Source organism: Lathyrus oleraceus, chromosome 6 (assembly GCF_024323335.1).
Source record: "Lathyrus oleraceus cultivar Zhongwan6 chromosome 6, CAAS_Psat_ZW6_1.0, whole genome shotgun sequence".
NCBI classification, from domain to species: domain Eukaryota; kingdom Viridiplantae; phylum Streptophyta; class Magnoliopsida; order Fabales; family Fabaceae; genus Lathyrus; species Lathyrus oleraceus.
This window is the reverse complement of record NC_066584.1, coordinates 121,357,726-121,384,982: the sequence shown is the minus strand read 5'-3', so window position 1 is coordinate 121,384,982 and position 27,257 is coordinate 121,357,726. Positions and strand designations below refer to the sequence as shown.

General features: G+C 36.8%; 1 protein-coding gene across 1 annotated transcript; it reads right to left on the bottom strand.

The window, feature by feature from the left end:
• Positions 1 to 5,024: 5,024 nt before the first annotated feature.
• Positions 5,025 to 6,508, bottom strand: LOC127098485 (embryonic protein DC-8). Its single transcript, XM_051037092.1, has 2 exons — positions 5,544 to 6,508; positions 5,025 to 5,452 (listed from the first exon to the last, which is right to left on the bottom strand). Exons 1-2 carry the CDS (start codon positions 6,408 to 6,410, stop codon positions 5,198 to 5,200), a joined length of 1,122 nt encoding a protein of 373 aa, XP_050893049.1. The 5' UTR covers positions 6,411 to 6,508; the 3' UTR covers positions 5,025 to 5,197.
• Between the last annotated feature and the right edge of the window lie 20,749 nt (positions 6,509 to 27,257).

Here is a 27,257-nt window from a genome sequence, read left to right as displayed (position 1 = left end):
ATAGATCATGTCATCCTTGTCCAGTTCAATATTGGACCCTTAGACATTTATCCTGTTATGCAGGATAGGCAAATTCCATCTAGGTCACTCATGTCCCTCAGCATGCCTCGTGGAGTACCTATCAACTGTCTTTATGGCCATCCAGTTACGGACAATGTTTTATCAACAATGAAGCATTCTACTCTACATCTAGGGTCCATAGTGGTTTCAGGTCGAAGGGTGGTATTACCACTATCACCATGAGAATAACTTATGACACTTTGTATAAAACTCTATATAGTATTCTCATAGCGGGTCAATCCAGTATAAATATTACTCTTAATATTCATACCTATGTTTAAGACTTGATAATTCCTTATCCATGATCCATGAGATGTGATCATCAGTCTATATACGTAATAGTCTTAATGCTTTAATGTTATCCCACTTCACAATAAAGCTCGACTATAGATACTTTAAGAATAATGTCCTTATGTTTAATGGGATCTCATGATTAAGTCACACTTGATACATTAAACAGACTAGTTATTCTAGGGACTTTATTAAACAAATATAATAAAGAAAAAAGCCTTTCATTATTAATAAATAATTCGATACAAGTACCAAAAGTATTGGCCTCTAGGGCTTACACCAACATACCTTTTTTCTTCATACCAATTAGCTTTATCAATCTTGAGGTATTTCAAAATCATGATGTCTTTTGTAGCTATGACCTTCTTTAAAAAAACTTCTCGACCCTTTTTAGTTACACCACTCCTGAAGTTCACATTCTTTTTTTGAATGCACAGTTGGTTCACATTGGTAGATAAGTCTTTTCTCAGTAAAACCTTTTTCTGACTGGGATTAACTACTTTCCCTAAGCCCTTGATTCTTCCTTTTGCTCGATTGCCATGAGCATTCTTATCTTTGGGCATGTGCATGGTACCATACCATTCTTTCCTTAAGGAACCTCTGTGTTATGTATGAATTTTGAAGTTGGTTGATGCAGCGTATGGTTTCCATTTCTTCTTTGCATGGTTTTCCTTTCTTCCTCTGATGTTTAACTTAAGTCACTTGAAACAATTGGACTTTGTATGTCCATATTTTTCATTGTGGTGACTTATCAAAGGTTGTTTCTTGATCTTTCTATGACGGGGTGTCACATGTTGAGCATAATGATGTGACATATGGTTCAGCCTTAGATTTTCATTCTCTTCTCCAAAAATAGCAACCTTATTTGGTGCAATCCTTTTTTTGTATCTTTCGTTCACGTCCCCTCATCCTTGGTTATCTCTACAAACTCTATTTTTTCATCACATAAACTTGAATTCTTTTTCAACTTAATTTCAAAAGGAATCAAGTTTTCCAGTTTGGAATTTAGAGATGAAATCTCTTTTTCTCAACTTGAGATGGTTGAAGCAAGTTCCTTTGATTCCTTCTGAAGAGCACTAATGGTTTTCTTCTGGATGTCTATAGCTGAGCATGCTTCTTTACCCTTGTTTAAAGAAGTATCAAGCTCTTCTTTTGACAGATCTTTAATACTGGTTTCTCTTTCAAACAAACATCTTCTAGAATACACTATTACATTGTTGGCAGTTTCCCCTTCACCTCCACTTTTAGAATCAAACCAAGTTGTGGTTAATCTCTTTTTATGCTTCCTTAGATAGTTAGGGCATTCTAGTCTAATGTGACCATATCCTCCATATTCAAAGAACTGAGTACCCTTTCCACTATTGGAATCTTCTTCATTCCCATCTTAGTTTTGCGGAATGATGTTGGACATTTTGTCTGGGAAATTGGTCATCCAGTTCATATCCAAATATTTTAAGGTATTGTTGATTTTTTTCCAAGAGAAATATCATATGCCAAGCTCTCTTCTTTGACACCTTAGCTTCCAACTTCCTTAGTGTTGGATACCAAGGCTATACCTTTACTCCTCTTTCCTAACATTTTATTGATGGAAATCTCAAAGGTTTGTAGGGAATCAATAAGTTCACCAACCTTTCCACTACTTAGGTCATGAGCTTCTTCAATAGCATTCAGTTTCATATCAAACCTCTTAGGTAATGATATGGAAATCTTTCTGACAAGCTTTTATTCAGACATCTTTTCACATAAGGAAAAAAATGTGTTGGTAATGTCACATAATCTAATGTAAAATTCACTCACATTTTCATCTTCATTCATCCTCAGGTTCTCAAATTTTGTTGTTAGGAGCTGCAACCTTGACATACGAACCTTGGATGTGCCTTCATGTGTAGTTTTTAGAATCTCCCATGCTTATTTGGCTTTTAAACATGTGTTGATCATCCTAAACACGTTCTTGTCCACACCATTGAAAATCACATTCAATTCCTTGGAGTTCCCAAGAGCTTCATCATCTGCAACATCATTCTAATCAGCCTCTGGTTTTAGGCTGGTTGTACCATCTTTAGAGGTGATCATCGGATGTTTACATCATTTGATCACAACTTTTCATGCTTTGTTTCTAAGGATTTAATAAAAGACACCATCATCACCTTCCAATGAACATAGTTTGTTCCATCCAAAATAGGTGGTTTGTTGACTGATCCTCCATCTTTAATTGTATCCATTTTAGCATAATTTATCTTTCCTAGAGTTCACCCAACATGCTAGGGTGCCTGCTCTGATGCCAATTGAAATTATGTTCCTTTGGGGATAGATGTTGAACATGATGCTCCGACAACATGTTTAACAAGATACACCAGAACTGCTACAATAACAATTACTAGATGATGGAGTAGAAAATCAATAAACAACACAGTCAGTTATTTACCTAGTTCGTGGAAGCTACATCTACGTTTGGGGGTTGAGTCCAAACCCATGAAAGGAAAATCACTTATTAGTAGTTTAATACAACTAATCTTACAAGAAATAACAAACCATATATTGTTCATGTCTCTTCCTAACATTACCCAATGACTTTCTATTTAGAGCATCCCCTTAAACATAAGAACCTACTCACTTTTTTCTCTGCCACAAAACCAATGACAGGGGCAAACAACCACTAAACCCTAGTGATTAACTTCAATCTTAACAAGATGAAAAAATATTAAATATCACAACTCAACTAGACAAACCTTCTATGCTGAATTACTAAAACATAGAGGTGTACATAACAATGTTGAATATTATAACTCAACTAGACAAACCATTTATGCCAAGTTACTGAAGTATAGAGGTGTGCATAAAAATTCTACATTAATCGTATTAGGGCATTAGCACGGAATACACAATACAAAACCTAACATTCTAAGATCTTCAATGAGAATGTTTGCTTTTCAATGTAGGTTTGAGCTCCTTATATAGAAAAGTAACTCTGAGTTTTTCTCCTTGGATAATATCTTTGATTTCGTCCAGAATTAATGCAGAATTTGTTGGGTATTTGATTTGTTCCTTGAATATCTCCAACAAGATATGATTTGTTTCAATTTAAATCTCCATTTAAATATGAATTAATCTACATCTAACTGTCAAACAAATCACCTAATGATATTGTTAAATCAATAACAATAAAATCCTTAACAAATCTGCTGCAGAACATACTCCAAAACACAACAATCTGGCGCCTGTTGCCCAAGGCCCAAATGTCGTACCAACAGGCTGGAGCATCACGCGCAACATGTGTCCCATTTTGAGTTCCATACAACTTTAGCAAGCTAGACCAATCTTGAATACTTGGACAATTCTCCAAGTTGTTGTTATGCTAAATGTTGTCAATCTAAAAGACCAACTCACTAGGAACAACATTTTTTCTATGTATTTGTTTTTCCTAACAAGATGAGCTATCACATGTCTCTATGTAGACGACTTACTCATATTTTAAAAAAAAATGTTGTATAGGTTGTGAAATCATTGTTGTGTAGCAATCTTGATATGAAAGACATCGAAGAAGAAGAAGTCAACGTGTTTTTTGGTGTCAAGATCACTAGATCTAATTTTTTTTGGATCAATCTCTTTATTTTAGAGAAGATCTTAAAGAAATATAACTACTTTAAGTCTAAACCTGCTTGCACATCATTCGATTCAAGTGTAAAACTGTTTAAGAACACCGGTGGCAATGTTTAAACAACTAAGTATGCGAGCATCACTGACAGTCTTAAGTATACCACTGATTGTACTAGACATGTGATACCTTAAAAGGTCCATGAATCTCAGTCTACATTATCAGAGATTTTATTTTGTACTTAAAAGATACATTGGTGTAGATTGGAACACTTTTTCAAATATTTTGTACTTAAAAGATACATTGGTGTAGATTGGAACACTTTTTCAAATAATTATTCAATGACTATATATTCAGTATAGCTGGAGAAGTTGCGACTATTTCAAATATTAAGAATTATTACTATAATGAAAGGAGACGTCAAATAAGAAGAAAATACAATATAAAAGAATTAAGCAGAGAGAAAGTGCATAATTCATCCAAGATGATGCGACTAAAACATAGATAAGTAATCCGGCTTAAAAGACCGGAAATCCTAAGAATTAAGTTTAATTCTAATAAGCTATATGAAAGGATCATACTAGTATAAATAAAAAATCATAAGTCCTGAAGCGATAATAAGATGAGAATATAAATTTTTAATAAGATATATAGTTTATATGAGTGGAAAAATCCCAAGACCTTCACTAAACTCGGATAAATGTGCAGAGCCAAATAATCCGCCGGCCGTCTGTCTAATATTAACTTTTTATTAATGTGCCTCTGTTCCCCTCTTTTTTTCCCATTCAAGTTTAAAATTTCTCTATAACTTTTGCACCTCATATGTTCTTCTATATTTCACCTCCTATTATTGGTAGGAATGGTATTTATATCATAATATTAATATTTATACCAGATAGTAAAGATGGTATTTATATCATATTCAATGAGTCTTGCAAATAGTAATTGCACAATTTGATAGTGGAGCCGTAATGTAATGTAGGTGACAGGGAGCTACTTTGGGAACATATTCTGTCAGGGAGGCTTACAAATGGATTTCATGTGTTAGTTCATGTGGTCTCCCCATTTGACAGTGACATCAGTATAAACCTTCAGCCATATAATACTTATATTCATATTCCAAAACACAATTTATTTTTGTACATGTTTCAAACACTTCATATCAAAACATTAGATGCATATTTTAGATGCATATTTGAAGACAAGAAAACATAATAGTATTTTATTTGCATATCATGATTTACTATTAAATCACTTTTTCTTAATGTCAAGGAGTCCCACACGAGTAACTCCTTCATCATCCAAGGCTCCAACATCATTGAATGTCTGACCCGTCATCTGATCCGCCGCCTTCAGCCTATCCGCCACCGCTCCCGTTCGCGTGTCTTCAGTTCTGATCACACCCTCATTTCCACGCCTCCAGGTTTCCTCTCTGAAACCTGTATCTCCAACATTCCCCCCTTCCATTTTCCTCCTTGCCTCTTCATCTGCTTCACTCAGCTTTTCCTGCATTCATCATCCATGTCCAAATTCCTCAACCATTACTTCCTATTTCAAGGTTAAAAACATACTAAAAAATGTAAAATGAAGATAGTACCTTGGTCTTGTCTTTTGCCTCTGCTGTTTTCTGTTTAGCAGCCTCAGCAGTCTCGGCTGTTTTCTGTTTAGCAGCCTCAGCAGTCTCGGCTGCCTTCTGCTTAGTTTCCTCTTTCTTGTCACCCAAGTAACCCATAGCCTTATTGGCTGCATCGGCAGCAGTGTCTTTCCCTTCTTTCGCCTTCTCAGCTGCGTAGTCCTTATACTCACCCAGCTTATTCAATGTAGCATCTTTCCCTTCCTTTGCCTTCTCTGCAGCACAGTCTTTGTACTCCACAGCTTTATCCTTAGCTTCTTTTGCTTTTTCCCCTGCATAATCTGCATACTCATTAGTCTTCTCTTTTGCCGCCTCCTTCGTTTCCTTCGCCTTCTGAGCTGCACAATCTGCATACTCATTAGTCTTATCTTTTGTTGCGTCCTTTGTTTCCTTCGCCTTCTGAGCTGCTGCATCTTTTGTTTCCTTCGCCTTCTGAGCTGCTGCATCTTTTGTTTCCTTTGCTTTTTGAGCTGCTGCATCTGTGTACTCGCCAGCTTTGGAACCTGTTGTGTCCTTGCACTCCTTGGCTTTCTCAGCAGCAGAATCATAGACTCCACGAGACTTGTTGGCTGATATATCCCTAACTTCACCACCCGAAACTAAATCTTTGTCGTCGTCGTAAACATGGACTTCTTGTGTTGTAGCTGTGGGGCTTCCCTTGCCAATTACAGCTTCTTTTGCATTCTCTAAGGTGTTTTTCACAGTCTGCACCACCGAACCAATCACGCCAGGCTTCTCCTCAACATGTTGTTGTTGGGTTGCAGTAGGACTTAAATCAGTCTCTATTGTTTTGTGAATTTCTTCAACATGTCTTGGTTGGTTTGAAGCCATTGATTAATGTAGAAGATGAATGACCTTTTGTTTTTGTTTTCTAACTAGAATGAAATCAGGTTGTGTTTTACAAGTTTGTTGTAGATGCATAGTTTATATAAATATTTGGAATGTTCGGAATTATGTGATGATGAATGGGAGGGGTGAGGGACACGTCAGTGTAGAAGAAGCACCACCTGGCCGGAAAGGTCGGTGGGTGGACAGGTGGCAGCCATGCAAGAGAAGTGAGACACGTAATAATGAGATGCTTGGTAGGTGAGATTTGGCTCTCTTATATTGATGACATTTGTATCACTAAAAATAATATTATTAATATGTTAATATTTGTCTGTCCATAAATAAATATTTAAAGATTAGAGATATAGTATGATAAAAATCCTTAATATTAAGGATATGTACCGATACTTGTTTATTTGTAAGTGTTTAAAGGTGATTTTGAAAGTATAATAGAATAACTTAGGCTTTAATTTGATTTTTTTTCTTTATCATTATAGATGATTCTAAGCAAGTTCTCTAAGCATTAGTATTTTATGTTCAAGAAGTGGTAAGTAAAATATATCTTGAATTACTATTTATGGTTTTAGAGGTAGGAAAACAACCTTTATATTTGTTTAAAATAGGGTATGGAAAAAGATCAATTAATAGAATAATAGTGTTTAAGGCAAATAAACTAAATCATTATGATAAAATGTGTTTTGCAATTTATACGGGCATATCTGATGAGTATCTTTCTCATTTTTACATCCCTTATGATGAAAATGAGAAGATGTGAATTTCTTCTAGTTGGTTATTATAGGAAGCAATTCAAAGACATTTATAGGCTCTTTCTTGGGACATAAGAGTTAATTATGCAAAAGTTGTATTTAGATGAGCTGACTTATGATTTGAATTTTGTGTTGCGAGGAAAGTTTGAGTTAGAAGTTCTTAATTTTTTATTAAAATAGAGGCCGAGTAATATATAAGTAAGAAGTACGTAAATTGTCATAAAATTTTAAATGAATATATAATATTTTTCTCATTTGTATGATTGTTCTTGTATAAAACATCTTTTTAATATGGTGGTAGTCAGACAATACAATACTTCATATTGAAGTGGTGAGGAGGTGGTAGTTGGGCGGCATGTTCGAATGAAGATCCAATGACATTATAAGTGTGCTAACGATAATACAAATAGAGGCAGCATGTCATATTGAAGTATTTGTGAAATGATAAGAATATTAAAGATAATACAATTACATATAGATAAAAGTTTCGGCTATTGTTGTGATATAGCCTTAAATTATGATTTGCAATTGTGCTTACTATTTAAGTCATTATGGAGGAATGTTGAACAAATGTGTTTCTCTCGCACCAATAGGTGTAAAAACCGGTTCCAACTCATTTGAAAATTTATTTTAAAGGTGGTAAACTACTTTTTCTGTCCTACTACGTAGATGACGGTCTCAAACATCTCTACCGTCTCCACTAAAACTCTCTAACTAAACACAAAAAAATCAAAATAAATTAAAAAACACTATGCACCTACTAGAAATTTTAAAAAATCAATAAAAACACAAAAATTGAATGAAAAAAATCAGAAACTTTTAAGCAAACCACCAAGGCAAAAAGTTGTTTTTAAAGAAAATCCGATATATGTGCTTTTGGTTGTTAAAAATGGATTTTTAAGACTTAGGGGTATTAAAGTCAAATTATTGGTTATCTGGGTTGTTAGGTTCAATGGGGGATGCCCGATAGATTTCTCAATATTTAGTCCATTCATAAGAATTAATTATACAAACATTGCGTCTGTGGAAGCATTTAATTAAGGCACACAATAGTCCCACGTCTTTAGAGAGAGAAGGCCTCACCCATCTCTAAAACCTTAACGTGATTCTTTTCCATTTCCCAATCCTTCCTAGGGTTTTGAGGGCGATTTTCCCCAAATTTCTCTGGTCTTTTCAAAATTCTTTTGGTTTCTTTCTCTTCTCTAGTATAAGGCGTGAGTCTTAGTAGTTTCTCTACTTTCTCTCACATAATGGATAAGTGGAAGGAGACCCTTTTGTCAAAGGAGGAAGAAGAAGGGGTTACAGCGAAGATGAAGGAAGTTGACGGTGAGGAGATCTTCTAATGTACTCTCGCGGCGAAGTTATGGATCGAAAATAGATTTAACTCTCGGGTTTCACAAACACGATGATTGGTGCATGGAAACTTAAAAATCTGGTGGAAATCCAAGAACTTAGTAAAAACTTATTTCTATTTTGATTTGCTACTAAGAGAGATCTGAAGAATGTGATGTTGAACAAACCTTGGAGCTTTGACAGGAATCTGTTGGTCCTAGCTCGCGTCTCATGGGAAGAACAATCATCTACATTGAACATGCATCTACGTGGTGAGAAGAAACGGAAGGTCAAGTTACTGTGAAGGAAATACCAAAAGTTATACCAAAGGTGGTGTTGGAAGATCAACACCACCTATCAGAATGAAAATCATTAGTTTGAACTGCAGGGGGTTAGGGAGTCCCCGTGCAGTTCAAGCCTTGTTGAGGCTGAGGCATATCAAAAATCCCGATGCGATATTTCTCATGGAGATGCGTCTGAAAAGTGATAAAGTTCAATCCATAAAATTCAAAAGTGGATTCAATTGTTGTATGATAGTTAATTGCAAGGGTAATGGTATAGAGAGAGAGCTGAGTGCCTCATTCTTTTTTGGAAAGAAATGTTGTAGCTCAACATTGACTCCTACTCTCTTAATCATATAAGGGGTTTGTGGTTGATGATACTGACAACCAATAGTGGTTCTCCAGTGGTATCTACGACTTACTAGAGGAGCAAAGCAAGAGAAACACCTAGATGTTGATTCAGGAAGTAGTAAGAAGTGGGGGAGACAATTGTTTTTTGCTTTGGAGACCTTATTGATGTCTTATTTTATCATGAAAAGTGTGGAGGAAACACCAGAACCAACAATCAAGTCTCTCAGGGGAAGAGAGCTATGGATACTTGTGGATTAATTGATTTGGTTTTTGCAGGATACCAATTCACGTGGACAAATGGAAGAGAAAGGGGTGACAATGTTCAGTGCAGGTTGGATATGAGTCTGGCAACTGAGAGCTTCATTAATAGATTTACACCTGTTAGGGTGAATCACCTGTTGGTCTAAGCCCTAGAGGTCAATACTTTTGGTACTTGTATCGAATTATTTATTAATAATAAAAGGTTTTTTCTTTATTACGGTTGTTTAATAAAGTCCCTAGAATAGCTAGTCCGTTTAATGCATCAAGTGTGACTTGATCATGAGACCACATTAAACATAAGGACACTATTCTTAAAGTATCCGTAGTCGAGCTTTATTGTGAAGTGGGATAACATTAAAGCATTAAGACTATTATGTTTGTAGACTGATGATCACATCTCATGGATCATGGATAAAGAGTTATCAAGTCTTAAACATAGGTATGAATATTAAGAGTAATATTTATACCGGATTGACCCGCTATGAGAATACTATATAGAAAGTTATGCAAAGTGTCATAAGTTATTCTCATGGTGATAATGGTGTATGCCACTCTTCGACCTGAAACCACTATGGACCCTAGATGTAGAGTCGAGTGCTTTGTTGTTGATCCAACGTTGTCCGTAACTGGATAACCATAAAGACAGTTGATGGGTACTCCACAAAGCATGTTGAGGGACATGAGTGTCCTAGATGGAATTTGCCCATCCTGCGTAACAGGATAAATGTCTATGGGCCTAATATTGAACTGGACAAGGATGACACGGTCTATACCTTGTGTTCAATATAGACATAAGGGCAAAAGGGTAATTATACACATAATCATTATCACATGAGGTTTTGTCAGATCACATGATATTTTCGTGTCTTGGGTAGAAGTGATGTGTTGCTAGATACCACTCACTATTTATTATGTTAAATACGTGATTTAATATAATTGCCAACGCCACGAAAACCTATAGGGTCACACACAAAGGAAGGATTGATGAGAGATAGAATAATTGAGGAATACCATAATGTATGGTGCCCTTAAGTAGAATACGAAATATGGTAAGGTACCACGAGCTTAAGTGATTTTGGCATATTGTAAGATATGGGCAATATACACTTGAGTGGGCTTTTTAGCTTGCAGCCCACACAAGTGGTTCTATAAATAGAGCTCTTGTGCAGAAGCATTATATGGGAATACAACACAACTGAAGAGTTGGAATTTCGTATCTCTCTCTCTCACTCAAAGCCTTCATTCGTACCAGCTAGCACTGAGATTGAAGGAATTCGTTCGTGTAGACTGAGTAGAGACGTTGTCATCGTTCAACGTTCGTGATCGCCACAAGAGGTAACGATTCTATCACTGATCATGCCCATTCGTAAGGATCACTAAATGGAGAAATTTTTAAATTCCGCTGCGCCTTGGAAGGCAATTTTCCTTCAGTGGTATCAGAGCCACTTACGAAACCATGAATCTGATAATTGTTTTTGTTATGTATTAATATGATTAAAGACAGAATGAATCAAGGATTAAATTGAGATCGATCAAGTCATATATATGATATATGTAATCCTGATGCAAAATACATTATATATGATATAGTGTTCTCGTTTCGTTCATTCAAACACTCAATGGTTGTTTTCCTTTGAGCAATCAATGGTCATTTGCTTCTTGATCCGACATTAGTATGGTGAAGCAATGACGTGTTGGTCAATCATACTGAATCAACAATCGAGATGTGTTTGACGGTCTGAAATTGGTGCATCAGGGTTAGTGACGGCACAAGGGTTGTGTTGTCAGAGAGTTATGCGATTGGGGTTGTAACTGCACAAGAGTTGTGCTTTCTAAACACTTTTCCGAACAGTGTTAACCGGTTAACGCATATGGTTAACCGGTTAACGCAATACGAAATAATTTTTTTTTATTTTTAAACAGTGTTAACCGGTTAACGCATTTGGTTAACCGGTTAACTCAAGACGGAAAATAGTTTTCCAAGAGATTTTCAAACAGTGTTAACCGGTTAACACATTTGGTTAACCTATTAATGCAAGGCAGAAAATAATTTTTGAACAGATTTCAAACAGTGTTAACCGGTTAACGCATTTGGTTAACCGGTTAACGCAAGGCAAAATTCACCCGTTCGGCTAAATCAGTGCTTTAAAGTATCAAGTGTTGATGCGAAAAACGACGTCGATTTTAAATGAATTGTTCATTAAAATTTTTGAGTTGGGGCGCTGCCCCCTTGACCCCCGTCCGCTGACCGGGCAGCGGACCCCCGGCTAACTCTGCGTAGTGTGATCGGTCGTCGAGATTTAATTTGATTTTAATTAATTAAAGGAATTAATAATAATAATAATAATAATAATAATAATAAAGTGTTTATTATTGTCTTGTGGTGATTGGTTATGACCTTAGTTTTCCTTTATTCTGCTTTGGGTTTTAAAATACGACCTGCGTGTCGTGCCTCTCTCTTAACCTCCCAAATGTAACTTCTTTTCTCATCTCACTCCCTCGTATGTAAAAAGAGTTTCTTTATGTAGTTTAATGTTATGAAGAAAGCAAAGGAGTCAGTGCCAAAAGAGAACAACCTTGAAGATCTTGCTTGGAGAAGCTTAGATCGTTGTTAGGTTAGCTTAGGTTCTCTCATTGGCTTGGGAGAACAATTGCGCTAGGGGCCATAACTGTTTCATTATGTATGTATGTATGTATGTTGATGCATGTGAATGTATGTTGATGCATGTGAGAGGCGATTTATATGATAAATAAGCCGGTGAGATCAGAAAAATTGCAATTCCCTCAAATTAAATATTAAGTTTATGCTTTCCTAGTTTTAACACTCATCAAGACTAGTATCGAATAATGTAGGTTTCGCCTACGCGAGGTGCATGTTCTATATTAGTAAGATGCGATGGGATAATTGTAATATCCAACTGTTAAAACAATGGGTCAAACTTAACTAAACAAATTATAATAATATTATATATGTTTAGAAGCAAGAGTTGGGAATGATCCATATGATGGATCGGAATAAGGAGTTATTCACCCAACTGAAATTTTAGAGAGTTGTATGAGATACAACTAGAAGGAGTTCCTACCTAAATAACCTAGTTTTGTGTAATCCGCCTACGCGGACTTAGAACGAAGTGAAATATGGATCTCGACCCACTAGAAAATCTTCCAACGGGATTTTCCGAATCAAATGATGAGGGTCATTTGTTTTGAGTAAAATAGTGGGAGCATATTTAATTAAAGGCCTAATTAAATATGTCAATGATACTTATATTTTCATTAATCCTTATGTAGATTACCATGACAACAAACACCTCTAACAACATCCTGCGATCAATCTTTGATAAGGAAAAATTGTCTGAGACAAATTTTCTGGATTGGCACCGAAACCTGAGGATTGTCCTCAAACATGATAAAAAATTGTATGTCTTGTAGACACCTATTCCTGAAGAGGAACCTCCTAGTTCTGCACCTAAGGCAGAAAGAGATGCTTATAAGAAGCATGTCGATGATGCCAATAAAACTGCTTGTCTCATGCTAGCTACCATGAACTCAGAATTGCAAAAGCAACATGAGAACATGTCAGCATTCGATATGATCGAACACCTGAAGTTGCTCTATCAAGAGCAAGCAAGGCATGAGAGGTTTGAAGTTTCAAAAGCCCTTTTTCAAGGCAAGTTAGCTGAGGGAGCCCCTGTAGGTCCCCATGTACTCAAGATGATTGGGTATGTGGAAAACCTTGAAAGATTGGGTTTTCCCCTCGGAAAAGAACTTGCGACTGATTTGATCTTGCAATCGTTGCCAGATGGGTTCAGTCAATTTGTCCTAAATTTCAATATGAATGATATGGACAAATCACTTCCTGAACTGCTCGCCATGTTAAGAACTGCCGAGCAGAATCTGAAGTCAAAAGGGAAGTCCATTCTGATGATCGGAAATGGAAAGAGACAGAACAAAAGGCCCACTAAGCAGGGTGATAAAGGGAAAGGCAAGAAAGTTGCCAAACCCAAACCCACCGTTGCTGCTTTAAAGCCTAGTGGAGGCATAGCAAAAGAAGGCACTTGCTTCCATTGCGGTAAGACCGAACACTGGAAGAGAAACTGCCCAAAGTACCTGGAAGATAAGAAGAATGGAGTAGAGACTTCAACTTCAGGTATTTTTGTTATTGAAATTAATTTATCTACTTCAGCATCATGGGTATTAGATACTGGATGCGGTTCTCACATTTGTACAAATGTGCAGGGACTAAAAAGGAGTAGAGATTTGGCAAAAGGTAAAGTTGACCTACGAGTTGGCTATGGAGCAAAGGTTGTTGCTTTAGCCGTAGGAACTTATGTATTGACTTTACCTAGTGGTTTAATAATTCAGTTAGAGAACTGTTATTATGTACCTGCAATTAGCAGGAATATTATTTCCATTTCTTGTTTGAACAAGTTTGGTTTTTCATTTATAATAAAGAACAAGTGTTGCTCAATTTATTTGAATGATATATTCTATGCTTCTGCACAAATGAACAATGGACTATATGTCCTTGATCTTGAAATGCCTATTTATAACATTAATACTAAAAGGATGAAACCTAATGAGTTAAATCTAACTTACCTTTGGCATTGTCGATTAGGCCACATAAATGAGAAACGCATTTCCAAACTCCATAAAGATGGAATGTTGGACTCTTTTGATTATGAATCACATGAGACATGCAGATCTTGTTTAATTGGAAAGATGACAAAATCTCCATTCACAGGAAAAGGTGAAAGAGATAATGATTTTTTGGCCCTCATACATACTGATGTATGTGGACCACTGAACGTGCTAGCCAGAGGAGGTTTTCAGTACTTCATCACATTTACTGATGATTTCAGTAGATATGGTTATGTGTATTTAATGAAACACAAATAATAGTCCTTTGAAGAGTTCAAGGAATTCAAGAATGAAGTACAAAAACCAAATAGGTAAGAATATTAAAACTCTTCGATCAGATCGAGGTGATGAGTATTTAAGCCTAGAGTTTGATGACCATCTGAAAGAGTGTGGGATCCTATCCCAACTTACTCCTCCTGGAATACCCCAAAGGAATGGTGTATCTGAGAGAAGAAATCAAACCCTGTTGGACATGGTCCGATCCATGATGAGTTACGCCGATCTTCCAAACTCCTTTTGAGGACATGCACTGTTGACATCAGCTTACACACTTAACCGTGTTCCACCCAAAAGGTTGAGAAGACACCATATGAGATATGGAGTGGTAAGAAACCACATATGTCTTACATGAAGATTTGGGGTTGCGAAGTTTATGTGAAACGACAAATTTCAACTAAGCTTGAGCCCAAATCTGACAAATGCTTATTTGTGAGGTATCCTAAAGAAACAAGAGGATATCACTTCTACAATCCTTCTGAGGGCAAAGTGTTTGTCGCTCAAACTGGAGTTTTCCTAGAAAAGGATTTTATTTCCAAAGGAATCAGTGGGAGGAAAGTAGAGCTTGAAGAAATTCAAGAATCACAAGGCATTGATACACCTATGGATGAATAAGAGCAGGAAACACAAATAGTTGTGTAAGAGCAACCTGCTCAAGTAGAACAAGACCAGCGTAGGTCAGGCAGGATACGTCACCTACCTGAGATATATGGATATCTGATCAAGGTGATGTATTACTCATGGATTCATCAAAAACAAAGATGAGCCTTGTGTCTACAAGAAGGTTAGTGGGAGCATGATCGTGCTCCTGGTATTATATGTATATGACATATTACTCATTGGAAACGATATCCCTACCCTGCAACAAGTAAAGTCTTGGTTGGGGAAATGCTTTTCTATGAAGGACCTAGGTGAAGCAGCCTATAAATTAGGAATCAGAATCTATAGAGATAGATCACAAAATGGTTAGCCTAAGTCAGAGTACATACATAGACAAAGTGCTGAGACGCTTTAATATGCATGATTCCAATGGTTATGTGTTTTGCTTAAATAATGGCACTGTGAGCTAGAAAAGTTCAAAGCAAGATGCAGTTGTTGATTCTACAACCGAGGCCGAGTATATTGCTTCCTTAAGTGCAGCAAAGGAAGTTGTTTGGATCAATAAGTTCATTAGTGAACTTGGCATAATCCCTAGCATTGTGGATCCCATTGGTCTCTATTATGATAACAATGGTGTTATCGCACAAGCTAAGGAGCCTAGATCTCACCAACGATCCAAACACATACTCATGCATTATCATCTCATTCGAAAGATAATAGATAGAGGAGATGTGAAAATATGTAGAGTACCTACACTTGACAATATTGTTGACCCACTGACAAAGCCTCTTGCGCAACAGAAGCATGATCGCCATACTAGATCAATGGGCATTAGGGGAATGCCTGATTGGCTCTAGTGCTAGTGGGAGATTGTTGGTGTAAGCCGTAGAGGCCAATACTTTTGGTACTTGTATCGAATTATTTATTAATAATAAAAGGATTTTTCTTTATTACGGTTGTTTAATAAAGTCCCTAGAATAGCTAGTCTGTTTAATGCATCAAGTGTGACTTGATCATGAGACCACATTAAACATAAGGACACTATTCTTAAAGTATCCGTAGTCGAGCTTTATTGTGAAGTGGGATAACATTAAAGCATTAAGACTATTATGTTTGTAGACTGATGATCATATCTCATGGATCATGGATAAAGAGTTATCAAGTCTTAAACATAGGTATGAATATTAAGAGTAATATTTATACCGGATTGACCCGCTATGAGAATACTATATAGAAAGTTATGCAAAGTGTCATAACTTATTCTCATGGTGATAATGGTGTATGCCACTCTTCGACCTGAAACCACTATGGACCCTAGATGTAGAGTCGAGTGCTTTGTTGCTGATCCAACATTGTCCGTAACTGGATAACCATAAAGACAGTTGATGGGTACTCCACAAAGCATGCTGAGGTACATGAGTGTCCTAGATGGAATTTGCCCATCCTGCGTAACAGGATAAATGTCTATGGGCCCAATATTGAACTGGACAAGGATGACACGGTCTATACCTTGTGTTCAATATAGACATAAGGGCAAAAGGGTAATTATACACATAATCATTATCACAGGAGGTTTTGTCAGATCACATGACATTTTCGTGTCTTGGGTAGCAGTGATGTGTTGCTAGATACTGCTCACTGTTTATTATGTTAAATACGTGATTTAATATTATTGCCAACGCCACGAAAACCTATAGGGTCACACACACAAAGGACAGATATATGAGAGATAGAATAATTGAGGAATACCATAATGTATGGTGCCCTTAAGTAGAATACGAAATATGGTAAGGTACCACGAGCTTAAGTGATTTTGGCATATTGTAAGATATGGGCAATATACACTTGAGTGGGCTTTTTAGCTTGCAGCCCACACAAGTGGTTCTATAAATAGAGCTCTTGTGCAGAAGCATTATATGGGAATACAACACAACTGAAGAGTTGGAATTTCGTATCTCTCTCTCTCACTCAAAGCCTTCATTCGTACCAGCTAGCACTGAGATTGAAGGAATCCGTTCGTGTGGACTGAGTAGAGACGTTGTCATCGTTCAACGTTCGTGATCGCCACAAGAGGTAACGATTCTATCACTGATCATGCCCATTCTAAGGATCACTAAATGGAGAAATTTTTAAATTCCGATGCGCCTTGGATGGAAATTCTCCTTCATCACCTTCCCTGCTATGGCTTGGATCACGCTGTGCTCAGAATTGATTTGGAAGCTAATATTGATGGTAATGGAAGGAAGATGATGCCAATTTCAGGTTTGAAGAAGTTTGAAGCAGTGATTCTAGATGCGGAAAGTTTGTTGATCAGCTGTGGAACAATAATGCAGTCAGGGGCCATAGAAAGTTAGATGTTATGCAAGGTCTTGTTGATCTTTTCCAGGAGTACATAAGGAGCTCAGTCAGTAAAGAGATTAGAAGAATATAATAACTTTTGAAGGAGGATAATAGATGGGCTACAAATCCGAAAGATATCAGTGTGTACATGGCGCTTGAGAGTTAAAGGAACAATTTGCTTGAGGTTTAGGAGGTTATCTGGGGGCAACAGAGAATGGCTCTTTGGCTAAAACTTGGTGACAAAAACACCAAGTTTTTTCATAGCAAAGCTGACCAAAGGAGGAAAACAAATGCAATCAGGAAGCTCAAAGATGATAATGGTATCTGGTAGAAAGGTGACAATCATTGTGAAAGACTCTTGGTACATTATCTCTATGAATTGTTCTCTTATTCCCTACCCATAAATGTTTAAGAGGTATGTTCTGTAGTGAAAGGGAGATTGAAACCTGATCACATCAGCTGGTGCGGAGGTAGGTTCACGTCTCAGGAAGTTAAATAAGCTCTTTTCCAGATGCATCTGCTCAAGGTACCTGGACCTAATGGTCTCCATGCGCTATTTTTCTAGAAGTATTGGAATATTGTTGGTCCCGAGGTCTGCATTCTTATGCTATATGTTTTAAATAACAATACAGATCCTGGAGTGATAAATAACACCAATATTGCTTTGATCCCCAAGTGTAAGCATCCCTTAAGAGCCAAAGATTTTTGGCCGATAAGCCTTTGTAATATGATGATGTAGGTGATTACGAAGACAATAGCTAACACGATCAAAGAAATACTCCGTGAGATCATTGATGAGGATCAAAGTACTTTCGTGAAAGGGAGCCTCATTACGGACAATGCTTTAGTGTCCATGGAGTGCTTTCATTGGATGAAAAAGAAGACGAAAGGAAAGAGAGGTGTTATGGCCCTAAAGTTTGACATGCCCAAAACTTACGATCGATTGGAATTTCCTTTTATAATTGAAGTTCTCTCCTTTATGGGATTTCCAACTAGTATGGTTAATCTCATCAGGAAATGTATTTATATTATATCTTACAAAGTTTTGGTTAATGGCCAACCGAATATGAGTTTTCTTCCTGAGAGGGGACTCTAGCAAGAGGATCCCTTATCACCTTACTTATTTATTTTGTGTGTTCTTTCTTTCAGGTTTGCTAAAGCAAGAGGTCCATAATAAGAAAATCCACGGAATTCAAGTTGCTAGAAAGGCACAAGTAATCATTCATTTGTTTTTTAATAACGACAACCTTCTCTTTGCTAGAGCAAACTCTCATGAAGCTGAATGTATCATGATAACTCTTTAAAAGTATCAAGACTTATTTGGACAAGTGATAAATTTGGATAAATCAGAGGCGTCTTTTAGTCAAAATGTGCGTTAGCAAGATAAAGATTCGATTCACGCAAGGATGGGTGTAAAGACTATTTCAAGCCACTCCAAATATCTTGGCTTGCTGATTGTCTTTGGGAGATCAAATAGGGACATTTTTGCTTTGGTCATTGACAGCGTCTGGAAGAAAATAAAGGGTTGGAAAGAGAGGTTTCTGTCAAGAGCGGGAAAGGAAGTTCTAATCATAGTAGTTGTACATGTAATCCCTACCTATATCATGAGATACTACAAGTTACCTGGAATAACATGTCATGAGATTGAATCTTTGTTAGAAAATGTTTGGTGGGGGGAGAAGAACGGATAGAGGAAATTCCATTGGATGAGCTGGGATAAGTTGGCGAGGGCAAAAGGAGAAGGAGGTTTGGGCTTTCGTGGAATTAGAGATTTCAATACTAGCCTTCTTGGAAAGAATTACTGTCGTTTGTTGATTGGTGAAAATTCATTTATTGGGAAAGTTTTCAAAGGACGGTAATACCCTTAAAGTTCCATAGCGGAGAGTTTTATTGGCTTCGCACCCAGCTACACTTGAAGGAGAGTTATAAGTGCTAGAGATCTAATTAACAAAGGAGCTAGATAGAGGATAGCAAATGGTGAAAGGATGGCCCGCAAAGACAGTTGGTTACTAGAAAACACTAACTTCAAGATTCTTGGGTTTGTGTGAGGTATTGATAGGGAGTCTAGAGTAAAGGATTTCATTGATAGTGATTTGGAAATTTGGAAGAATGGCCTGATATTTGCTAGTTTCAACCCTTCAAAAGCAAAACAAATTGTTAACATTCCTCTTTCTTTTAGGAACACTGAATATCATCTAATCTAGCATCACGAAAGGAATGGGAAATATTCTGTTCGTTCAACATATCACATCAGTCTGTAGAACAAAGTTGCAAAACACCCAGGACCCTCGAGTGTCCCATATCAGAGACTCTGGAAATAGATATGGAGGTCCCTTATTCATACCAGGACACAAATATTTTTATGGAGGATAGAGAATAATATCCTTCCCTCAAAAGACAATCTTCTCAAGAAAGGAATCAGGTTGGATAACTCTAGTTCCCTTTGTCATTCTGCAGCCGAATCAGCCCACCACCTCTTCATAGACAATGAATTTTCCAAACAAGTCTTCTTCTCTTCTATTCTTAGTTACCGTATCCCACATGACTTGGAATCAATGACTGGATGATGAGTATGTTAACTTGTGGTGACTTGTTGAGTACCTAGTTAATGTGTTCTCTGCTCCAAAAACTATGGATTGTTCGTAATTTATTTTTGTACCAGTAGAAGAGTATGAAGTCATTCAAGGTGGAAGAGGAAGCCTTAGATCTTGTGATTGAGTTTAACAAATTGAATCCTAAGATTGGCGCCAAGAAACGAATGCTTATGCAACCTAATTTGGACTATGCACCAAAAAATGTTCATGTTTTTCAGGTTGACGCAGGCGTTTATGTACTTGGAGGAGTTTGTATCTTTTGGTTACATCATCAAGAATCCTGCTTTAGGAACTGTTCTCGCAGCTAGTCGGGAGGAGACTATCTTAGTTGCTCCAGAAGTGGCCAAAATTCTTACTATCAGGTGGTGTCGATATGAACCTGGGAAGGATAATAATCCAGTTGGGTTCCTTTACTGCTGTTGATTGCATAAATTATGTTATTGATAATGCAGTTTTAGAGCCCATTGCAGCAGATTGTCATATACTTCTTAGTAGTTTCCAGTTAGGCTCAATTATGTTTTTAAGCAAGTGTCGTATCTCGAAAAATATGGTTCCTCGCGATGGTCGCAGAAAAATTTTATGTTCGAACAGAGTCGCCACCGAACTTTATTTATCCCAATGAAGGAATAGGAAATTATCGGTAAAACCTTTAGGAAATGGAATAATGGTCATCACAACCATATTCGGGTTTGGGAGTGGATTACGTAAGGGGAAGGTATTAGCACCCCTTACGTCCGTTGTACTCAGCGGGAACCTTTTAGTTCTAATTTGCGTTTCGAGTGTTAATTTATGTTTCTTTGTTATCTTTGGGTTATAAAATATTGAAAATAGAAATGGATGAGAACCTCAGAAAGGGAAAGGGGAGGTTTTTTATTAGTGTGCTCGCGAAGATACAAAAATCTCCTGCCTACGTATCCTTAAATAAGGAAATCAGAGCATTCGTAGTTCAGGGAACTACGGTTGGTTGGTGTCTTTTAGTGAATAACTGTTTAGATTGCATTCTAAAGGCTAAATGTTGGCTTGTCTACTCTCGACGGAGGCTTAAGCATTGGTTTGTTATGCGCATTAGAAAGGATTAAATGGTGTTCTTTTTTAAAATAGTTTCGATCACATGAGGGTGACGGGTTGGATTAATATGTTTGACGCTTTGTTTGGTTGGTTTTGATCGCACGGGGCGAGAAAGATATATATTTGATGTGTTAAGACATTTTGTTGGATGACGATTACTTGAATAATCGAGTAAGACAACTCGTATCCTAATAACCGAGAAAGGGAACAGAAGACTCTAAACTGCTCTTTGTTTCATCTGAGTATTTATGAAAATAAGGTTGTATAAGATTGACGTATTTTAGCATGAACGACAAATACTTGAATGACTGAGTAAAACAACTCATATCCAAGTATTTGAGAAGAGGAATCAAAGACTCAAGACCATATCCCTTTTCGTATAATTTGTTATGAAAGTGGTTTGATTAAGTTGTATGTTTGTGGAGAAATGACAATTGTTCGACTGACCGAGTAAGAGAACTCGTATTCGTCCAATTGAGGAGTGAAATTGAAAACTCAAAGTTGACTCCTTTTTTCATTCAACTTATTGTGAAAATATTTTGATTTAATCGGGGCTTGGAGATTCGTGGAGGAACGATAATTATTTGACTAAAAAAGTAAGAGAACTTGTACTCAAATAGTCGAGGAGAAAAAATTGAAGACTCAAAGTTATCTCCCTTTTTGTTTCTTATTGTAAAAGAATTTGATTTGTTTGTACTTAGGTGGATTAGAAATGACGGTTGTTCGATTAAATCGAGTAAAAGAGTTCGTGCTTAAATAATCGAGGAGAGGAGTTGAAAACTCAAAACCATTACCTCTTTTATTCCTAAAGAAAATGGTTTCATCTATGTATCAAATGACTCAAACATGGTTGAAATAGAGGCAACCTATCAATGCCTCAAAGTATCATGAAGGATCTATTGGGCAATCATTAACAGTTTTGAAACGTTGAAGGTTTTATCAACTCTAAACAACCATGGCCATGATCTAATAGATCTCATCAACCTAATAAATGTGAAAACAAGTCAACAATAAATAGCAAATGAAACAAAATACTAAGTTTGATTAAAGATGGTGGATAAAAGTAGCAAGAGCAAGAAATCCCAAAAAAAAAGGTGTAGACCAAAGTTAATCATTTTTTACAAGCTTGAGTCTAAAACCTCTCAAAAAATCAAACATGAATAAACAACCATTTTTAACACAAAAACAGAACCAAAAAGTTAACAAAGTTTAAGCTAAAATCATTACCAAAATGTTGGAAAATGGTAGGTTGAAATGGTGTTGAGCTTGGATATGAAGCAAGGGGTTTAGGATGAAAGTGTTTATGGTGGAAGTATAGTGAAGGAGCTAAGTTATGAGTGTTAGAGAGTGAGGAGCTTTGAAAAAAAATATGAAAGAGGACAAAAAAAAGTTGGTGGGGTGACTTTTCTAAGTGAGAAAGATTTTTTGTTTTGACTTAGGTTTGGAGAGGAGAGTAAATGGTACTTGGACATAACTTTTGGGGGCTAGGAAGCATGAAAAATGAGGGGAAATAGTACCTCCATTTATAGCGAAAGTAGGTGGAAAAGGGGGTGACCCCAAAAGTACTATGTGTAAAAAAACAGAGCTACTACAGCTGCCTGCGCAGGTGTAATCGATTACCATGATTTGGGTAATCGATTACACCATCCAAAATGGCCTGGAAGTCAATTTTTGGTTTGTGTAATCGATTACCATGATTAGGGTAATCGATTACACTGTCCAAAATGGCCAAAATATCAATTTTTGGTCTGGGTAATCGATTACCATGATTAGGGTAATCGATTATACAGTCCAAAATGGCCAAAAAAATCAATTTTTGGCCCGGGTAATCGATTACCATGATTAGGGTAATCGATTACTCAAATTTTTTTTTAGAACTTTAACCGGATAACCCTAGCTTTTTCCCGGGTGTAAACACCATGCCTTGGATCCGTGTAATATGTATTTGGTTATGAAAGTTCAATGAAATTATGATGATGAAATAATGAAAGCATGTATGTGCAGTATGGCCATGGATCAGATGAAAATTGTATCGGGGTAGGGACAAAATTGGGGTATGACAGCTGCCCCTATTTAATTACCTTGAACCAGAAAGTACGAATGACAACGATCTTCGTACATTTCGCGGTGGAAGATGATTAAATACTTAAAAGATCCGAATTTTGTCCTTTGAAATGTAAGGAAGAAATGCGGAAACAAAATGCAGTGAGAAATATAGTAAGAAAAGGTTATCGAAAGGTAAAATAAAACAATCAAGACTCTCTAGGAATTATCAGAACAACATCTTAAATGCCATGATCGAGATACTCCAACAATAGAACGATACCTTAATGGTATCTAAGACTTTTTGAAAATTAGCAGAACATTATCTTGAACAGAAAACATGATATTCTCTGGGGATCAACGGAGCAGTTTCTTACATGATATAATCGAGATATTCCAACAAGGGAATGATACCTCAATCGTATCTAAGATTCTCCGAGGATACTAGAGCAGTATCTTGAAAACAAATAAGATTCTTCAAATAAATGAGATCGTGTCTCAAATAGACAAATGAGATTCTTCGGATAAATGAAGCAGTATCTCAAACAGTAAAAATGAGATTCTCTGTATCGAGTCGAAACCGTATCTTATGTGATAGAATTAAGATATTCCAGACAAAAGGAATGATGTCTTAATTAAATTTAAGACTCTTCGAGGATACTAGAGGAATATCTCTAAAAAACCTGGAATGAGACTCTTCATATTGATGAAGCAGCATCTCAAACAGCAAAAATGAGATTCTCTGTATCAAGTCGAAGCAGCATCTTTTATGATAGAATTAAGATATTCCAGCAAGGGAAAGATACCTTAATTGAATCTATGACTCTCCGAGGATACTTAGAGCAATATCTCTAAAAAATCTGAAATGAGACTCTTCATATTGATGAAGCAGCATCTCCAACAGCAAAAATGAGATTCTCTGTATCGAGTCGAAGCAGCGTCTTATATGATAGAATTAAGATATTTCAGCAAGGGAAAGATTCCTTAATTGAATCTAAGACTCTCCGAGGATACTTAGAGCAGTATCTGTAAAAAATCTGAAATGAGACTATTCATATTGATGAAGCAGCATCTCCAACAGCAAAAATGAGATTCTCTGTATCGAGTCGAAGCATTGTCTTATATGATAGAATGAAGATATTCCAACAAGGGAAAGATTCCTTAATTGAATCTAAGACTCTCCGAGGATACTTAGAGTAGTATCTCTAAAAAATCTGAAATGAGACTCTTCATATTGATGAAGAAGTATCTCAAACAGAGAAATGAGATTCTTCAGATAAATGAAACAGTATCTCGAATATTCGTCTGTTGGGGGAATTTTAAGAAAAGACTCCTTTTGAGGGAGACATACTGGAAATGTTCTACAAGGGAAAAAGCTCATAAGAGACTTTTTAGGGTAACTTCTGCTTGGGGAGCAATGACTGTAAATAAAAATGCTGAGAATATCATTATTAGTCATAAAGTTTGAAAAATGATATGCTGAGGAATAATTCCACGAGCATATGCAGGGTAATAACTTCATTTGGAATGAGGAATGTCCGAGATATACATGAATGACCTTGGATCCTGATATTTGATATTTGATTTTTGTATGATGTCCCACTTTAGGTGGGATTTCCATGCATGGGATGATGCATGGGATGTATGCAAATATGCAATTTGCTGGGGATATTTGGTTGTGCATGTAGGAATGCGAATGATTTTATTTTGTTGAAATTTTCGTTTTGAGGAAGTATTATGCATGAGTATGTTGATGATTGATATGAATGTGTTTTTTAATTTTTCAGTTTGGTAGGAAAATTATTTATGAATGATTTATATGGTGCATGTTAGAATGAAAATGGGTAATCGGATATGCCCCGGTTAAGATGTTCTTGCTTTGGGGTATGATGCCAATAGTGTGGATTTTTGTTATTGGGGTGATCAATGAAGGTCAGGCTTTGATGTCCCACCCGGTGATTTTGGGAATATATTTGGGTTGCTCTAAGTTAATGAAGGGTTCAGACTTCCCAACACGCGATACTCCATCCATGATTTATCAATGTTTCTGTTGGAAATGCAATGGAGCCCAACCCCAGTCTGGCTATACCATTAGTACATTTATGAGAGGTATGAATTAGTAGTTGAAAGGAGCATGACTATCTGCAGTCAGTCCTACACCTTTATGAAAAACAAGAATGAATCTTGGAGACTAAAGGATTCGTCCACTTACTGTTTCAAAAGCAGTTTTACCACTTTATTCAAACATGTGTTTTATTTTCTCCAATAATTTTTAAAAGTGATGTTTATCAAAAACAAAAAGGTGCTTTGCAAACAAAACAGGTAAAATATAAAAAATGATTTGGGCACAACTTTTGTTGAGAAGATTTTCTTTTTTATTGATTTGCCCCTTAAATGGGTGATTGTACATAAAGATGCAATTCCTTAATGAGGTAATTGTTGTACATAGGAACAAAATGGCAATGAAAATTGAGTTCTTATTGAGTTTCCACACTGCTATGATCTTTATGTCTTTGATGGTCCGAGCATTTTGCTTTCGAAAAGTGAGGTAAGTTGATTTTTTTATCTTCAAGGGTATGTCAGACGTTTGTAAGTACAACTCTTTGCCTTGGAATTAATCCCTAACTTTTTCCTGGACCACCCTTTTGGGTTTTCGATCCACCGGGATACCCATTTTTGCCTGAGTCGCCCTTTCGGGTTTTTAACTCAGCGGGTCAAATTCTTTTATTTTCATCCCTAATTTTTGCCTGGATCGCCCTTTTGGATTTTCGATCCACCAGGATAGCCATTTTTGCTTAAATCTCCCTTTCAGGTTTTCGATTTAGCGGCTTTTATTATTCCACTTTTTTAGGCGAAGTACTTTTTAACAACATCAATGTTAGTGGGAAGCGGCAACTCATCACCATCCATAGTAGCTAGAATCAGAGCGCCTCCAGAAAAGACTCTAACCACCACAAATGGACCTTCATAATTTGGTGTCCATTTCCCTCTGGAGTCTTTGTGAATATGCAAGATTTTCTTCACCACTAAATCTCCCTCATGAAACACCCTGGGACGAACTTTCTTGTCGAATGCCTTCTTAAGACGCCTTTGATAGAGTTGACCGTGACCTAACACTTTCAAACGTTTCTCCTCAATAAGGTTGAGCTTGTCGTACCTTGATTGAACCCATTCTGCCTCATCTAACTTAGCCTCCATCAAGACTCTCATCGAGGGGATCTCCACCTCTATAGGGAGAACTGCTTCCATACCGTATACCAAGATAAACCGGTGTCCATTTGATGCTTTGGGTTCTATCATTCCAATCATGTCAATGCCCCACATAGAGAAAGGCCAATGTGATGTTATGAAATTCAGCGAGGTAGGCGGTACATGTATTTTGTCAGCATAGAATTGGCATTTGTGGCATGTTCTGGTGTAATGGTAACAGTCAGCTTCCATCGTCAACCAGTAATAACCCGCCCTTAGGATTTTCTTTTCCATGGCATGCCCATTGGCGTGTGTAAGACCCCAATTTTGTCCCTAAGATCCCTCAAGGCATCATATCATATCATAACATTGCCTCAAGGATCTTTGTGCACCTTTGCCTCTTTTCTTGTGGGTGGGTTACCTTGAGAGTGTGGTTCTTGATCATCAAGCATGTTTAGCATTTGTACATCATTGCTTTTCATTTGTTTACTAACCCAAAAGTACAAAAATATTGTCATCTAACCTTGTTACTTGCAGATAAAGCAAACTAGGTCAAAACAGTCAAATCATTCATTGAGCAATGGATGGTAGCCATTCTTGAAGAATTTGGGCACCATGATCATTCATCAAGAGTTCATATGAGTTGTGATACCATTTGGAATCAAGATCTCAAGAGAAAGAGGCTTGAAATTCATCAGAACATGGCTCAGTCAACCAAAACCCTAGCAAAGTCAATTGTGGTCAACTGTGCATTTAATCAGGGATTGGAAGGTGTGAGATGGTTGGAAAGGTCTCATTCATGTCCATACAAGCCTCAATTGACATGTCAAACATCCACAGTGAAGGATTCGAGGTCAGACAAAAAGTTTCCCAAAATAGTAAGGACCTGTAATTTTCAGCTGCCAAAAATGGAAAGTTCTTCTCTTCAAATTTAAATGTCCAAGCAAGCTTCAAATCAAAATTTGTCCAACATGAAAGTTGAAGATCTTGCTCTTGCCTTTCCAAAAAGTCCAAGAACACTCATTTCTCATGTGTGGTTGGCAAGTTATGATCAAATCATTTTCAAGAATTTTGGAATTTCAAGGAGGCATAACTTTCAAACCATTT

Bases quoted from the DNA above. Each gene is read 5' to 3' on its own strand.
- LOC127098485 (XM_051037092.1), bottom strand. From the start codon at position 6,410: ATGGCTTCAAACCAACCAAGACATGTTGAAGAAATTCACAAAACAATA. The intron at 5,453-5,543 runs GTACTATCTTCA...TGATGAATGCAG, and splicing joins AGGCAAAAGACAAGACCAAG to GAAAAGCTGAGTGAAGCAGA.